Source organism: Callospermophilus lateralis, chromosome 6 (assembly GCF_048772815.1).
Source record: "Callospermophilus lateralis isolate mCalLat2 chromosome 6, mCalLat2.hap1, whole genome shotgun sequence".
Taxonomy (NCBI): domain Eukaryota; kingdom Metazoa; phylum Chordata; class Mammalia; order Rodentia; family Sciuridae; genus Callospermophilus; species Callospermophilus lateralis.
The window spans coordinates 18975699-18993366 of record NC_135310.1 but is presented as its reverse complement, the minus strand read 5'-3'; the positions used below and the strand labels follow the sequence as shown (position 1 = coordinate 18993366).

Here is a 17668-nt window from a genome sequence, read left to right as displayed (position 1 = left end):
TGGAAAATTCTTATACCAGATGTTGTTAAATGTTTTGCATCTATTATTTATCTCAACTCTAGTAACAACCCAAGAGGTACTAAGAGAATTTTAGAGAGGTACTGAAGCTGCTAAAGATTACACAAGGGTCAAAGCCAAGAGTTCTAATCAAGATCTGATTGCAATAGACATAGATATTCTTGCCTATACAATTCCATACTCCTTTTCACTTAAAACTCCAAAATACTGAATCCTGAAAAGTGCAAGCATTTTTTTGTTTGTTTATTTGTTTGATAAAAATTCGGTATTAAAAGTAATTGGGCAGCAATATCTGACCTAATGAGGTTATGGCCTTTTTTGATTCTTAGTATGAATATTCATTTGCTTCACTGCAGAAATATTTTTGTGATACATTACAGAATGCTTGCCCAGCGGAGTATTACATAAGCCACAGATGTAATGTGTATTTGACTATATCCACACACACAGTGTACCTTTCAAATCTAAAAAATTTCTAAATTTAGAAGCACAGCCAGTGCTTTTGAAGTCAGTGCAATGGCACACATCGACAATTCCAAAGACTTGGGAGGCTCAGACAAGAGGATTACATGTTCAAGGCCAATACAGGCAACGTGCCTCAAAATAATAAAAAGGGCTAGGGATGTATCTCAGTGGTAGAGCACTTGACTAGCATGAGCAGGACCTGGGTTCACTCCCTCCACTACAAAACAAACATCTAGACATGGTAGGCAATCAATGTTACTGCTGATTAATCTAATTAATTAAGTATGGGCAGTGATAATTTACACAGTGTTAATTTTCCCAAAGAGAAAGTTTCTCAGATCATTTTTTTCAAAAGGATAGCATTTGAAAATAGTCAACAGACTTACATCTAAAAAACAGTTAAGAATTTCTTCAGGTATGAGGGTGTAAGAACGTGTGCTTAGCTTGGGCCAGGCCCTAAGTTCAGTCCTCCAGCCTTCACTGGGCTGATCTCCCTGTGGAATGGAAGAAAGGCACAGTAGTGCCTTTGAACAACAACAACAACAACAACAAAAGAGAAATGTCTTATTGAGAAACTGATTGAAAAATGCATTTAGAAATATAAAAGACAAAATAGCCAAGAAAATCTTCAAGAAGAAAGTTGGAGAACCCACACTACAAGATATCAAAAAAACTATAGTGATTAAAAAATGTAACAGTGGTATAAGAATAAACAAATTGGGCTGGGGATGTAGCTCAGTGGTAGACCACTGGCTTAGCATGCATGAGACCCTAGGTTCAACCCCCAGAACCACTGCCAACAACAATAAAAGAATAGACAAGGGGCTGGGGATGTGGCTCAAGCGGTAGCGCGCTCGCCTGGCATGCGTGCGGCCCAGGTTCGATCCTCAGCACCACATACAAACAAAAGATGTTGTATCCGCTGATAACTAAAAAAAGTAAATATTAAAAAAGTTCTCTCTCTCTCTCTCCTCTCTCACTTTCTCTTTAAAAAAAGAAAAAAGAAAAAAAGAATAGACAAACTGATCTGTGCAACATTACAGCATCCAGAAACAGACATTGCACTATATAAATAGAGAGCTGATTTATGATAAAGGTGGCCCTCCAGAGCTATGGGAACAGAACAATCTTTTTAATAAGTGGTGGTAAGTCACTTGCCTATCCCATCAAAGAAAAACAAACCTTAAATGTAATACACAATAATCAAATTATATATCCAATGGGAAACTGTTTACAACAAAGCTGCTAAAAAATATAATAGGAAAATATCTTCATGACTTTGGAGAAGGCAAAGATTTTCTAAGCAGATACAGAAAAAAAATACTGACAAACTTAACTGTTAAAATTAGAAATTTCTGTTTATCAAAAGACACTATTAAAAATGGGAAAAGGGGGCTAAGGATGCAGCTCAGTGGTAAAGCACTTGCCCAGCATGCACAAGGCTCTAGATTTTATCCCTAGCACTATCCAAAAAAAAAAAAAAAGAAAGAAAATTCATAGAAGATAACTGCATAAAACATGCCCCCCACTCCTGCAAAAAAGAGCTTGCACCCAGAAAATACAAAGAATTCTTAGAAACCAGTAAGTGAAATACACAATCAAAAAGTGGGCAAGTCTTGAATAGGTACTTCATTTAAAAAGTACATTTAAATGATAATAAATTTTTGAAAAAGTGACTCAATGAAGGAAATGTAAAGTAAAGCACAATAAGATACTACTAAAGATCTTCCAGAATGGATATAACTTAAAAGACTGACCATATTAAGAGTTGGTCAAGACATGGAACAACATGGAGTACCAAACACTACTGCTGGAAGTGAAAATCAGTATGACCATCTAGGAAAATTAATTGAAATTGTCTGCTAATGCTGCATCTACTGTAGGACCCAGCAATTCACAACTAGATATACATTCTGCAGAAATACATACATACCACAACATCAGAAGGTATCTTTACAGAAATGATTAGAAAATTTAAAAATAAATAAAAGACACAGTAGATCAAACAAAACAACAAAACTTTTTTATTTTTAGGTATTAGGAATTGAACCCAGAGCACTTAACCACTGAGCCACACCCCCAGCCCTTTTAATTTTAGTTTTGGATAGATGCAGTACTTTTATTTATTTATTTTTATGTGGTGCTGAGGATCAAACCCAGTGCCTCACATGTGCTAGGCGAGCACTCTACCACTGAGCCACAACTCCAGCTTTCCCCCAGGACTTTAAAAAAAAAAAAAAAAAAAAAACATTCGTTCATTCATTCATTTATTGGTACCAGGGATGAAAGCCAGGGGTACTTTACCACTGAGCCACATGCCCAACCCCCCCCTTTTTATTATTATTTTGAGACAGAGTCTTGCTAAGTTGCTTAGGGCTTTGCTAAGTTGCTAAGGCTGGCCTTGAACTTGCAATTCACTTGCCTGAGCATCCCCAGTCTGGTATTACACACATGTACCACATGCCTGGAACAAAATTTACTTTCTCATAGTATCGCACACTGTAGTCGAAAATTGGAAAGGACCTAAATGTCTATTAACAGCAGAATGGAGATCCACATCATTTTATATGTATACAATAAAATACTATGTCAAAAAAATTAACTTTAAAAAGTTAACTTTAAAAACCACATACAGTAACACATATAATCTTATAATACTAGCAGAAGAAGCAAGACATGACAGCGCATGCCTGTAATCCCACCAACTCAAGAGGATGAGGCAGGAGTATCCCATGTTTGAGGCCACTCTCAGCACTTAGCAAGAATGTCTCAAAATAAAAAATAAAAATGACTTTGTATGTATGTAGCTCAGTGTATAAGGCCTTCAGTTCATTAAATCCTCAGTACCTAAATAAATAATAACAAAAAGAATCAAGATGCAAATGAACACATTGTGTTCCCATTTGTATCAAGGTTAAAATTAGACAAAACTGGGCTGGGATTGTAGCTCAGTAGCAGAGCTCTTCCTCACACACTGGGTTCGATCCTCGGCACCCATAAAAATAAATAAAATAAAGGTATTGTGTCCCTCTATAACTAAAAAAAAATTAAGACAAAACTAATCTATGAGCTGGGCATGGTGGTGCATGCCTATAATCAAGCATCTTGGGAAACTGAGGCAAGAGGATCTTAAGTTTGAGGTCAGCCTCAGCAATTTAGCAAGATGCTGCCCCAAAATAAAAAGAAAATAAAAAGGGCTAGGGATATAGCTTAGTAGTGGAGTGCCCCTGAGTTCAATCCCCAGTACAAAAATAAAAAAATGAAACATATTCATAAAGTAAATACCAAACCTAATATATCTCATTTATGCATACCTTTTCAAATTCAATAAAAGCATAGCAGAGGGACTCTCCTGTCTTCCAATCCCGAATAACTTCACAACTGAAAGAAAATTTTAAAAAGTGACTTTGTTTTAAAAAAAGGAAAGTATTCACTCATACTCTTTGGAACTAAATAACATAATAAGCCAGTTATTAAAAGGCAAAGTTAAGCCGGGTGCTGTCCTGAACACCCATAATTCCAGTGACTCAGGAAGCTGAGGTAGGAGGATCAGAAGTTCTAGGTCATTCTAGGCAACTCAACTCTATCCCAAAATAAAAAATAAAAAGGGCTGAGAGGTAGCTAAGTGAGGGAGTGCCCCTGTTTCAATCCCTAGTACTGAAAAAAAAAAGGCCAAATTAAACTCACCATATTTCTTAAATAACAAGTCTTCTTTTTTAAAAAAAATACTCTACTAACCCAGTTTACTCTAAATGACCTAGATAGGCCTACAGTCCTTAAATTCCCTAAGCACTAAGGAAATAAAACAAAAATATTTAATTTTCCTTTAACAAAAATAAACTCCTATAAAGTTTTTAAATCACAAAGATGAATTACAACATACACATATAAATGTTTAAGCAAGTCTACACTTAGGAATTTTAATATCAAGGTAAAATTTAATACCGTGAGTATAGCTTTTACATGGAAATAATCTATTGTACAATAAACAAGCAAAATGGCCAATAAGCTGAAATTGACTTGTCTACTTCTCCATGTACCATAGTCTTACTTCAAAAATATGAAACAAAATAGTAAAATAATACATTTTAATCAATTATAAAATAGTCATCTTTCTCACAGAAATACTGCCCTCATAGACTTTTGCATTAGTAATGCAAGGAAAATAAACCAAAAGAAAAAAAAATTGAAAAATTTAAGTTTGAAACAGATTGCTGGTAATTTTAGGAGTAAAATGAGATAAGTATTTTAAATATTAAAGAGGACTGCTGAAAATTTATAAAAATAGACCTAAATCATCTCACTTATTTCCTGTTTTAAAGTGAAAATTTCTGCACAGCGAGTAGAAACATCACTCAAATATTTTTCTTTATATATTCTTTTCTTTCTTACTGTTCAAACATTCACTTGTAAAAATTCACCAGCATAAAATTCAACCAAAGTTCACAGACTCACCCAAAATATATCATTAGAAAACCATCAATACCTATATATTTCCAAATTTCTCTTTTATTAATTGCAGGATTTACCTTTTTTTTTGATTTAGTTGATATTTTTTTTTAGTTGTAGTTGGACACAATGCCTTTATTTTATTTATTTTTATGTGGTGCTGAGGATCGAACCTAGCACCTCGCACATTCTAGGCAAGCGCTCTACCACTAAACCACAACCCCAGCCCCAGGATTTACCTTCTTATTGGCCCAAATCTTGAGAATATTATTTCCAGATCCTCATCTGTGGTCACTGGATTCAATTTACATACAAACAGCACATTTTCTGGAGGTTTAATATCTGCATCAGGTAGATCTCCTACCTAAATTATAAACAAAAACTTAAGTCAATTCCTTTATTTAGGTTCCATCCTAAATACTTTATCTAAGCCCACAACAGATTTCCCTAAAATATCTAAATTTCCTCCATAAATGCCAGCCTTAGGAAAATAAATCTAATAAGACTAAAATTTGAAACTCTACCATTCCTAGTATTAACAATATTATATTATGTGCATAATGAATCCCACTATTATATATAATTATAAGGCAATATTACAAAAACAATAAAAAAATAATAACAGCTAATATTTGCACCATAAAAAAGAACTGAGAGAATGGTAAAGTGGACATAGCAAAAATGTTAAAAATTGGTGAATCTGGGCTGTGGTTGTAGCTCAGTGGTAGAGCACTTGTCTAGCATGTGTGAGGCACTGGTGCAATCCTCAGCACCATATAAAAATACATAAAAGTACTATGTCCATATACACCTAAAAAATTTTTTTAAAAACTGGTGAATCCGGGGCTGGGGATGTAACTCAGTTGGTAGAATGCTTGCTTCGCATGCACAAGGCCCTGGGTTCAATCCCCCACATCACATACACACACAAAAAATTGGCAAGTCTTACTTTATGTTAATTGTACCTCAATAAAAATTGACATAAAAATTGTTTAAAAAAAAGAGTGTTTAAAGTAAATACTTAAAAAAAATTGGTGAATCCTAGTAAAAGGTATATATAACTTCTATACGCTGTTCTTCTATAAGTTTGAAATTATCTAAAAACAAAAGTTTTAAAAATGAGAACCCATTTTTCCTTTGGCACAAACTTCAAGTTTTACTGTTGGAAGTTTGAGTATAATCTAATAATATTTCCCTTATAAGTCACTTGTTCTTCTTGCCAGTTCCTCAAAAGATCTAGGGGCACTTAACCACTGAGCTACATCTCAAGCCCTTTTTTATTTCTTGACAGGGTTTCATTAAGTTATTTAGGCTGGCTTTGAAATTATGATCCTCCTGCCTCATATAGGTGTGAGCCACTGTACCCTGCCTCAAAAGATCTTTCTTTTATGTCCAATAATTAAAAAAAAAATTTATTTGTTCTTTTTAGTTACACATGACAGTAGAATGTATTTTGCCAAATTATACATATATAAAATATAACTTATTCTATTTAGGATCCCACTGTTGTGGCTGTACATGATGTAGAATTACCCTGGTTGTGTATAAAAATACAAGGCTAGGAAAATTATGACTGATTAATTCTACTGTCTTTCCTATTCCCCTCCCCAATCCTTTCCCTTTGTCTAATCCAGTGGATTTCTATGATTCCCCTTCCCAACCTCCTTTGTTTTGGGTTAGCATTCACAAATCAGAGAGAACATTTGAGATTTGTTGTTTTGGGGATTGGTTATCTCACTTAGCATGATATTCTCCAGTTCTACCCATTTACCAGCAAATGCCATAATTTCATTCTTCTTTATGGATGAGTAATATTCCAATGTCTATATGTAAAACATTTTCTTTATCCATTCATCCAGTGAAGGACACTTAGGGTGTTTCCATAACTTGGCTAAGTTGAGCTGATGTGGCTGCGTAAATGTAGTATGCTGTTTTTAAGTTCTTTTGAGTATAGATCAAGGAGTGGGATAACTGGGTCAAATGGTGGTTCCATTCCAAGTTTTCCAAGGAATCTCCATACTCTTTCCATAGTAGTTGCACCAATTTGCAGTCCCACCAACAATATATGAGAGTACCTTTCTCCCCACATCCTTGCCAACATTGTTACTTGTATTCTTTACAATTGCCATTCTGACTGGAATGAGATGGGCTTTCACTGTAGTTTTAATTAGTATTTCTCTAATTGACAGAGATGTTGAACATTTTCCATATTTTTTTTTGACCATTTGTGTTTCTTCTTCTGTGAAGTGTTTGTTTAGTTCCTTTGCCCATTTATTGATTGGGTTATTTATTTTTCTGGTGTTAAGTTTTTTGAGGTCTTTGTATATCCTGGACATTAATGCCTTATCTGAGGTACTGGTGGTGAAGATTTTCTACCAATCTGTAGGATCTCTGTACATATTCCTGATTGTTTCCTTTGCTGTGAAGTCTTTCAGGTTGATATCATCCCATTTATTGATCCTTGATTTTACTTCTTGTGCTTTGGTCTTCATATCTGTTTTGGTTCCAATACCATGCTGTTTTTGTTACTATAGATCTGTAGTATAATTTAAGGTCTGGCATTGTGATGTCTCTCTCCTGCATCACTTTTCACTCTAAGGACTCCTTTTTCTATTTCTGTGAAGAACATCATTGGGATCTTTATAGGAATTGCATTAAATCTGTAGAGTGCTTCTGGTAGTATGGCCATTTTTTTTTAATATTTATTTTTTTAGGTGTAGACGGTCACAACACAATGCCTTTATTTTTATTTTATGTGGTGCTGAGGATCGAATCCAGGTCCCACCCGTGCTAGGCGAGCTCTCTACCGCTGAGCCACAATCCCAGCCCCAGCATGGCCATTTTGATAATATTGATTTTGCCTACCCAGGAACATGGAAGATCTTTCCATTTTCTAAGGTCTTCTTCAATTTCTTTCTTTAGAGTTCTGTAGTTTTCACTATAGAGGTCTTTAAACTCTTTTCTTAGGTTGATTTCCAAATATTTTACTTTTTTGAGGCTACTGTAAAAGGGATAATTTTCCTGATATCTCCTTCAACTGATATATCCTTGGTGTTTAGAAATGCAATTGATTCATTGGTGTTGATTTTATGTTCAATAGTTTTCTTAGAATTTGTCTTGCTATTGGTTGTTCTGGATCAATAACTCTTAGGTGTATATATGCTCAATTAAAAATGCGTGTGGCTGGGTACAGCGGCACATGCCTGTGATCCCAGTAGCTTGGGAGTCTGAGATAGGAGGATCATGAGTTCAAAGCCAGCCTCAACAAAAGTGAGGCGCTAATCCACTCAGCAAGACTGTGTTTCTAATAAAATACAAAAAGGGGCTAGGGATATTGTGCAATGGTTAAGTGCCCTTGGGTTCAATTCCTAGTACCAAAAGAAAAAAAAAAAAAGTGTTTCCAGCCTGGCCTATGCCTGCAACCTGAGTGATTTGCGAAGCTGAGGTAGGAGGATACCAAGTTCAAGGCCAGCCTGGATAATTTAGCAAGACTTTGTCTCAAAATAAAATTAAAAATAGGGGTGGGAATGTTCCTTGGGTTCAATTCCCAGTACTGCAGAAAAGAAAAAGTGTATTTTCAACTTTTTTATTTCATTAAAGTTCTCTGAAATGAGAGCTTTTGGCATTTATTCATTAATACTGTTAACATAAATATAAATTAATTAATAGAATATAAATTAATATAAATTTTAAAACAGACAAAAATATAAAAACATATTATGTACAATAATATTAAAAACATAATTGTTATCCTTTCACTTAAGTGTTTATTAATCATCTATTATATAATATGCATACCTATTTCTTAAAAATAAGAAGGAAAAAAATGCCTAGTAGGTTAATTAATGGTCTACTGAATAACTAATCCCCAAATGACTTCATACTATGAGCAAGACAAAGGAGTGTATACAAGTTAAAAAACATATAAATGTGCATATATATGTATATATATATTTTATATGTGCAGACATGTATTTATATATTTTTTAACTGATACACAAACATGAAAGTTGTATAAATATGTAACAACAAATCCCATTGTTACATAAAATTATAATGAACAAATAGAAAGGAAAAGAGAAAACATCAAAAATTATATATTTGAAGAAGTATATTTCTGAATTTTCAATTTTTACCCAGGTTTATTTTATCATTCAATGACTATTCTATTTAATTTCAACATTTGAGTGGTACAATGAAGAATTATTCTTAACATAAGATTTAATCTAATAAACATGCTTTAAAAAAGAGGTGAATATTAAACAACTGAAATTCAATTAATATTTATGTTAAAAATAATGAAATATCCACTACCCATTTTTTATAAAAGCACTTGATACTATAATGATAATGGAACTGAATTTATTCATTTCCATGTGTTATTATATCATTCAAAACTGAATCTAGAGGAAAACTCTAAACTAAATTTTTAATATTTTAAGACTATCACAAGAGCCAGAAATAAACTTATAAATAAATATTTATTAAATATATGGCAGATCAACTATTTGAACAAACATAATCATCTTACCATCTCTAAAAGAATAGCTTGAGTTTTGGCCTCTTTTTCTGCCTTTATTTCTTCTACTTCTTCAGCTGATCTTCCTTTGAAATCATCAATTTCTTCGTCTGCTCCTATTCGACCACTCTGTAAGGCAGAAGTTATTAATATAAATATTTAACAAATAAAAAAAATCTGAGAATCATGAAAGGTATTACGCTTCATTTACAAACCTCTGAAACTGATTTAAATTAATTCTATGACATTAGCCAGATTGGGCTTCTGATTTATTAGGAAATGAAAATAAACATCTATTTAGATACTATTATCCAATTAAGTGCTGCTTGGAGAAGATAAATCATCTTAGAAATAAGCAAGCATCAATTTCAACCATAAAGATAAATTTGTCTTTGAGAAAGCCTCAAAAGCAAAAATTTATCTTAAAATATCTGGGGGAAAGTCTGTGCTGTTCCACAGAAATTTCTGGTTCTAGCCTGGCTCTAGAGTATCTCCAGTTGAAAAATTCCCTCACAGGATGATTGTTTAGTTTGGCCTTGAAGTTATTCTCCTAACTAGAGTTAGATTAAAAAAAAAAAAAAATTCCAGATTCATATAAGCTTCCAGTGCTAAGGCTGTTACAATGAAATAGATATTTAAAAAAGGAAGTCAGGGAAATAAAAAGATAACTAGAAAAATGAGTATCTCCGTGGAGTAGAAAAAGAACTCAAATCATTCTAGTATAATTTATTAAGCAAAATAATCATTATGAAGAAATTAATTTTTAATAGACTAAGAAGTTAAATCCATGCAAATTAATATGCACATACATTCAATCACAAGAAGGCTCTACTTACATCTAATTGTTCCTTTGTGGGTTCTGGTGATCGATCAGGAATTATTAAATCAGGAGGGTCATCAAACGGATCATCTAAAATCACTGTGTGATTTATCCTTACAAAAGTCCAAGTCAAATGTTACATTAAATATTTCAAAATCTGTATTTTATTTTCATAGAATAACTTAAGTATCTTTAATGCCAAAACCCCCATTTTGCACAAAGATATTACTAATTCACAGTACACTTTCACAATGAGTATTACCGGTTTCCATTTTTTGTATATATTTTTCTGCATTACTTCAAAGAAGCAAAGTAAATGTCTAAATCTTAGTAATTTTCCACATTTCTCAATAAATTGCATTTAAAAATGAAAGCACAGTAATTTTTCCTAACAAAATCTACTATAAATAATTAGTACAAGTAGCAGGACACAGTGGTACACACCTGATATCCCAGCCATTTGGGAGGCTGAGGCAGGAGGATCACAACTTTGAGGCCAGGCCTTGAAACTTAGTGAGGCCCTAGGCAACTTAGTGAGATCCTGTCTCAAAATAAAAAATAAAAAGGGCTGGGGATATGGCTCAGTGGTTAAGAAACCCTGGGTTCAATTCCTGGTACCAAAAAAAAAATTAAAAAGGGCTGGAATATAGCTCAGTGGTTAAGTACCCCTGGGTTCAATTCCTGGTACCAAAAAAGAAAAAAAAAAAATTAGTATAAGTAGAAAAATATAAAAGGTTCTTTTTATGAGGATTCATTTTATATTAATTCACATTTTGGAATTAGTCAAAAACTAATCCTATGTGCACCAGTCTCGTCACACATCATAGTATTAAAACATTCTAATACATTCAAGATAGTGAATTGTAATAATACCTGATATCCTGATATGGTACAAAATCCTTGTCAACAAAGGTCTCATTAATTTTCTTAACTATGTCCATGCCTTCTGTCACTTCACCAAATACTGTATGAACACCATCAAGGTAATCTAGATTTTCTCCTGTAGTAATAAGAAACTAACAGAAAGACAAAATAAATACAAAAATACGTATGTGTGTTTTGTCAGCTAAATTGACAAAACACACACACACACACACACACACACGAGTGAAACTCTACATTTACTGCACCAGTTCTTAAAAACTTGTTCCCAGAACTAAATAAAAAACAGAGTTTATATATAAGTTATCAACATGTACACAGATGTTTCCTCAATTGTTTAAAATGATTGGAAAAACCATGGCTCATTTTCTTCATGCATAAACAGTGAAAAACAATGGCACCTACCATAATAGATGGTCATGAGGATTAATCTTCCAATTAATGGAAGATTCTCAAGAAAATCTATTTATTTATTTAATTTATATTTTTCTGTGGTGCTGAGAATCAGTCTCAGGGTCTAGCACATATTAGGTAAGCATTTTACTACTAAACTAGACCCCAAGCCCCAGTAATCTGTCTCCATCTCTTTCTCTCTCTCTTTTTTTTTTTTTGTGGTGCTGGGCATTGAACCCAAGGCCTTGTGCATGCAAGGCAAGCACTCACCATCTGAGTTGTACCCCCAGCCCCTCCAGCAATCACTTATAAAATAGTCAAAGGGAGAAGAATGCAGCTCAGTAGTAGAGTGCCTGCCTAGCAAGTATGAAGACCTGAGTTTGATCATAGTATCACGAAAAAATAAAAAATAAAAATAAGTAATAAACACTGAAAGGGTCTATAAATGTGAACAGTAATAATCATGAACAGGATTGTGGTTAATATTATTCTTCTTTTTACTTTTCTGTATTTTCTAAATTATTCAAATTTAAATTTAAAAGAAGAAAATAATGTTTTCTGTTTTGCTTCAATCCCAGAGCCTTGTACATGTTAAGCACCTCCTCCATCCCTGAACTTCACCCTTAGATCTTTTCTTTTTTAAATTTTTAAAATTTATTATTATTTATACATGACAGAAAAATGCATTTTGACACTTCACACATAAATGGAGTATAACTTCTCATTCTTATGGTTGTACATGATGTAGTAAATATTTTTTAAAATATTTTTTTAGTTGTAGATAAACACAATACCTTTATTTTATTTATTTTTTATTTTTATGTGATGCTGAGGATCAAACTCAGTGCCCCATGAGCTTGAGGCAAGTACTCCACCACTGAGCCACATACCCAGTCCAATATTTTTTTTTTTTTTTGAGAATTTTTTTTTAATATTTATTTTTTAGTTTTCGGCGGATACAACATCTTTGTTTTGTATGTGGTGCTGAGGATTGAACCTGGGCTGCATGCATGCCAGGCAAGTGCGCTACCACTTGAGCCACATCCCCAGCCCCCCAATATATTTTTAATATAAGAAATACAGTGCAAGTTTTTTCTAATACATATCTTTGAATATGATTAACACATTCTTTCATTACTGAACAGTTTAAAAAGCCACTTTGAAAGTGGCTTCTAGTCCTTCATTTCCAAGCAAAGTTCATTTTATACACATTTCCTAACCTGAGATCCATGCTGATCACTGCCATTGTTCACCATGGACACAGTGCCTTTCTTCTTGTGCTTAATTCTTGGCACTTTTTCTGCCTCAAAAAAGCTTGCTTGATCACCATACAGCTGACTGGAAATACATATAATAAGGTTATAAAATATAAGTTCTGTCAAACTATAAATGTAGAAGTACTATAATACAGTATTACCAACTACTTCTCTATAGAAATGATACTATGATTCAAAAGACTCCTCTCTTTTACTAAAAACATTTAGAAACTTTCCCAAGTTTCCTACATTTTAATCATATTTTAATATGAAGACTTAAATATAAGCAATTCTAGTTTTCATTTAAAAATAAAAGAACCTACCCAAAAATAGACTCTCCTCCTCGGCCAGTCCCAGTAGGATCACCAGTTTGTATGATAAAATCCCTCTATAATATTCAGAAATTTTTGTTAATTGTCACAGAATTTGCTAGTTCCAATAACAAAGAACATGACTAACAACCACTAACTCACCTGTACATTGTGAATAAGGCAATAATTGTAATATTTTATTTTGCACAATTTCAGGAAATTCAAGCAGGCTGAAAGACAGTAAATATACAATTTATTATAATAATCCACAAATTTGGTTTTAAACAAGTAAAACCACAGTTAGTACAATTTAATATCTAAATTACTATTAAAAGTAAAATTCCAAAGTCAAGTGAACACAAATAGTTACAATACTAGATATCTAATAGCATAATTTATGCCACTTAAATAGTAAAATGGTAAAAAGTAGTATAAAAACTGTCACAAGGGTTCAAAAGAGAGATTGTTTCTAGATGAAGAAATTAAAAGCCTCATGGAGGCTTTGGGAAAACATTCAAAGATCTAGACTATACTGGAACATCACATGGTATACCAAAAATATGTGCAATATCTATACATCAATTAAAAATAAATATATAATAAAAGAACTGGGCTGGCAGAGAGTAAAAAGTGATCATTTCATGCTGGGAAGGTATATGGAAAAGCCTAGAAGTGGGAATTTAATTTTGCAAGGAGGGTGGTATCCAAAAGATCAGTCTAAATTCTACAATATTCTGGTATTACAAAATGATAGATGGTAAAAATCTGGAGAGATGGTGCCCAAGGTGTTGGACAGTCTTCAATATCAAGTTTTCAATTGTTTTCTTAAAAATATTTCTGAACTCATTGTAAAGCGACAGAATTACAGGCTGGGGTTGTAGCTCAGTGGTAGAGCACTTGCCTGGCATTTGTGAGGTCCTGGGTTCAAATCCTAGCACCACATATAAATAAATAAATAAAGGTCCATCAACAACTTAAAAAAAATTCTTTAAACAAAAAAAGAAAAAAGACAGAAGTAGTACTTTTACTAGAAAACAAAAATAATGGACCTAGGCAATGACCATCAATGGCTGCCAAAATCTTTAGATGACAAACTGATGGAAACACTTTAAAGGCCTGAAACCACTGTCTAAGTTCAATATCACAAAAAGAGCCAACCAGACATCAAGTGCATCCTAAATGTGATGTAGGCAAAAGTACACTCTATATGAAACATTCTTGCCCCAAACAAATTTGATGGAGGTTCTGAATCTAAACAATTTATAGAAAATAGAAGGGATAGAGGAATATGTTAAAAGACACAAAAGAGAAATAATCAGCCGAATGCCAAATGAAATTCTACAAAACAAATGACCCAGGTTCTTTCTCAAGAATTTTTTCGGGGGAAAAAAACGGTAGGGGGATACCATAAGCTAAAACATTTAAGAAATATATTAATTAATATATATATAGGTATTGTTGAGATCCTAGTTTAAATTATCACATTTTAAAAATGTTCAAGAGCTAAGAGGAAAGTTTAAATAATACCAAGAAATTATTGTTAACTTTTTAAGGTATAATAATGATTTGTGGGTGTTTTTTTTTTTTTTTTTTTTAAGGAATTATCTTGTAATTCAATAAATCCAGTGGGTTTCTCATAAAGGAAACAAGACTGGGACTAGTTATGTGATGAGAACTGTTAAACAAAAATGGCCACGGAATATGAGACTTCATTTACATGACTGTCTCTACATTTATAATACAAAGTAAAAAGAGAAAAAGAGAGAGAGAGAGAGAGAGAGAGAGAGAATGCACGCAAGCAGGAAAGATTGAATATACTATCAAATGATAAGCAGGTATTCATATACCTTCAAATATGTATACCTTCAAATATGTGGACTTGGGTTTTTGGTATTTTAGGTTACCTACACAGAACCACTGCTTTCTAATTACGTGAGATGGCCTTACCTTACCTTTAGTTCTTTACAACACTGGGAAGAGACCCATTCATTTTGTAAGATGCTGCTCTACAGGGACAGAGTCAATGAAACTTAAAGGAAAGCAAAACGAAGAGACAAAACACACAAGTCTCATTGGGTAAGATGGCACATGCCTATAATCCCAGTAACATGGGAGGATGAGGCAGGAAATTTCAAATTTTGAGGACAGCCTCAGCAAGTTAGTGAGACCCTCCCTCAAAACAAAAAATAAAAAGGACTGGGGATGTAGCTCAGTGGCTAAGTGGCTAAGTTCAATACCTAATACCAAAAATAAAAATAAAACAATCCAATTCCCTAAAACATCCTTTTGTGTGTGTGTGTGTGTGTGTGTGTATTGCTTGGGTTTCAACTACAACATCTCTTGAACTCAGAGATTCAGTCATCCGTAAAGCCAAGCTTACTGCAATAACATAGGCAATTATTTTGTTTAAGTCAGTTTTAGTTGCATTTTTATCACCTGCAAAGAGTCCTAGAATACAACACGTTTATATGCATGGGCCACTACAATTAATCTCTCAGTTTGTCTCAAAGTAGAAAACACTGTACTGGATACTCAAGACACAGAGATAATTAAGGTACAGTTTCTGCTCTCATTGCAGTACATTCTTGAGAGGAGACCAGACTTGTAAAAATAATTTCAGGACAATAGGTAAATGTCATAATGAGTGTCATATGACTTACAAAGCTACCTGAGGCAGAGCACAAGGAACAGATCTAACAGATCTGCTTAGGGATGAGGAGTGCTGCATAGAAGAGATCATGCTTGATCTGAGATTTGAAAAAGCAGGGTTCTCCAGAAGAAAAAGAGTGTAGCAGAACATGGAACAGGGCAACAGTAAGCGAAGGGTAAAAACTATAAAGAATAAGTGTTTGCAGGGGATAGGCAACAGCTGAGTGTGGGGAGTAGGAGACACTCACTGTACAGCATTGAAGCCAGTTTCATCCTCTTTGATAAACTGCATTCCTTGGGGACAGGACCAAGGCTGTAACTAATTTCTCCTAGTCTCCAACTTCTCCTAAATCTGAAACATTCTCCACACTGCTGCCTATTACTTTCTCAAAGCAAGTATGCTACGCACACACTCATCAATCCTGCTTTTAAAACCTTCTTTCCAAGACTCTGGTCCTCAGCATGGCACACAGAATTATTCAGGATCTGACCTAATCTTACCTGACCAGACTGCAAGTCTACCACTCCCCTTCACATACCTCCTTCCAAACTACTTGCCATTTCCCCAAACTCCAAGCAAACCAGGAGAAAAACCTTCATTCCCACTCATCTTTGAAAAAGCTAGTAGATGTGTTCTCACTTTGCATCTCCTTACCCGGACTAAAGAATTACTCTCGCCTCTGGTTTCCATAGCAACTTACACGTTCCTCCACAACAATTTAAGAGTTCAGACGGATTCGCGCATCGAAGTCTCCCAGGGGAGAATCAGACCATAAAGGGCAGGACGCCTAGGCTAAGGCTTAGCCCAGTGGCTTGCAGCCTCTGTCCACACCTCTGGGCACCGGCTTCTTCCCTCTAGACGGGATGCGATGCCAACACTTGCTGTGCCAAGCACATCCTCCTTGCTTTTAAGACTGAACTGATCACACACCAATGAATATTTGTTGTGTTCCTCTCAAGACAAGAGAAAGCAGAGTAAAACCACAAAAGCCACTGGCATGGCATAGGCAGCCCCCTCACCCCACACATCCAAAGGCAATTCATGACCGCAGCGCCCTGCGCCCGACGGGCCCACACAATATGCAGAGAAGCGCTGCCTAGGTTCAAACGAATTCTCCTCACAAAAACTTTTCTAAACAAGGCCCGCTAATGGAATAGTGTGGCGGCAGGCACCAGCAGCTCGAGCCAGTGGCCCCTGGGGACCTGGGGAAGCAGAGAGGGGAAAGCGGGGAGACGGGCTCGTGGTCCCGGCCAGGGGTGAGAGGGGCATGGGCCTCACCGCGCGGCCGCTCCTCCGTGTACAAGTCGATGACGACGTCGCCCAAAGTGGTCTCCAGCAGAACCGCCATGGCGCCGGCTCCTCCTCGGCAACAAGCCCCTGGAGGCGGGGGGCGGAGGGTTGACAAGCGCGGCCCGACGTTTTCTACGCCACGCGTCGCCCTGGGCGCGACGCGTGCTTGCGTCATCCCCCGGCGCCACCGCGCTCTTTCAGGCTGCTTTTCCTTTTGGGTCAGTCAGCGCTCGGCCAACCCCGCAGGAGTTTCTCTGGCCCTTGCTGACCCGTAGGCGAGCCTATCTCTCAGAGGATAACGCTATAAGATTTTTGTGCCCCATTTTGTGCCCATCTTCAGAATAGGAAAGTTCTCCTGGCGGCGTGGTCGTCCCCGACCTTCTTTTCGACTCTCATAGTTTTACATTGAGAACTCCAGGCCCGAAGCTCACCGTTTGTTACTGGGAAAGGTGATTAACAAGGAGTTTGTTTTTCCTGCGAGTATTGTCTACCGACTAACCCTGGTAGTAGCCACACATGGCGAGTATAAAGTATAACTTGTTAGGTTTTGGAATAAGTGTAATAAGTATAACTTCCTTTGTTCGACAAGCTAAAAAGTAACAGGCGCTACCCCCA

At 35.3% G+C, this 17668-nt stretch overlaps 1 protein-coding gene across 3 annotated transcripts in view; it reads right to left on the bottom strand.

The window, feature by feature from the left end:
- The window catches only part of Ppil4 (peptidylprolyl isomerase like 4), a 36632-nt gene extending 19477 nt beyond the window's left edge, over nt 1-17155 (bottom strand). The window contains exons 1-10 of one of the 3 annotated variants that reach the window (XM_076859652.2): nt 17042-17155; nt 13276-13343; nt 13126-13190; nt 12767-12884; nt 11145-11287; nt 10288-10384; nt 9464-9580; nt 5172-5296; nt 3798-3864; nt 870-1007 (exon numbers count right to left, since the gene is read on the bottom strand). In XM_076859652.2, the coding sequence (XP_076715767.1) occupies nt 870-1007; nt 3798-3864; nt 5172-5296; nt 9464-9580; nt 10288-10384; nt 11145-11287; nt 12767-12884; nt 13126-13190; nt 13276-13343; nt 17042-17111 (1008 nt within the window). In that variant the 5' untranslated portion in view covers nt 17112-17155. The remainder of the gene's footprint in view (nt 1-869; nt 1008-3797; nt 3865-5171; nt 5297-9463; nt 9581-10287; nt 10385-11144; nt 11288-12766; nt 12885-13125; nt 13191-13275; nt 13344-17041) is intronic. The other 2 variants (XM_076859653.2, XM_076859654.2) reach the window with 2 other exon arrangements.
- Between the last annotated feature and the right edge of the window lie 513 nt (nt 17156-17668).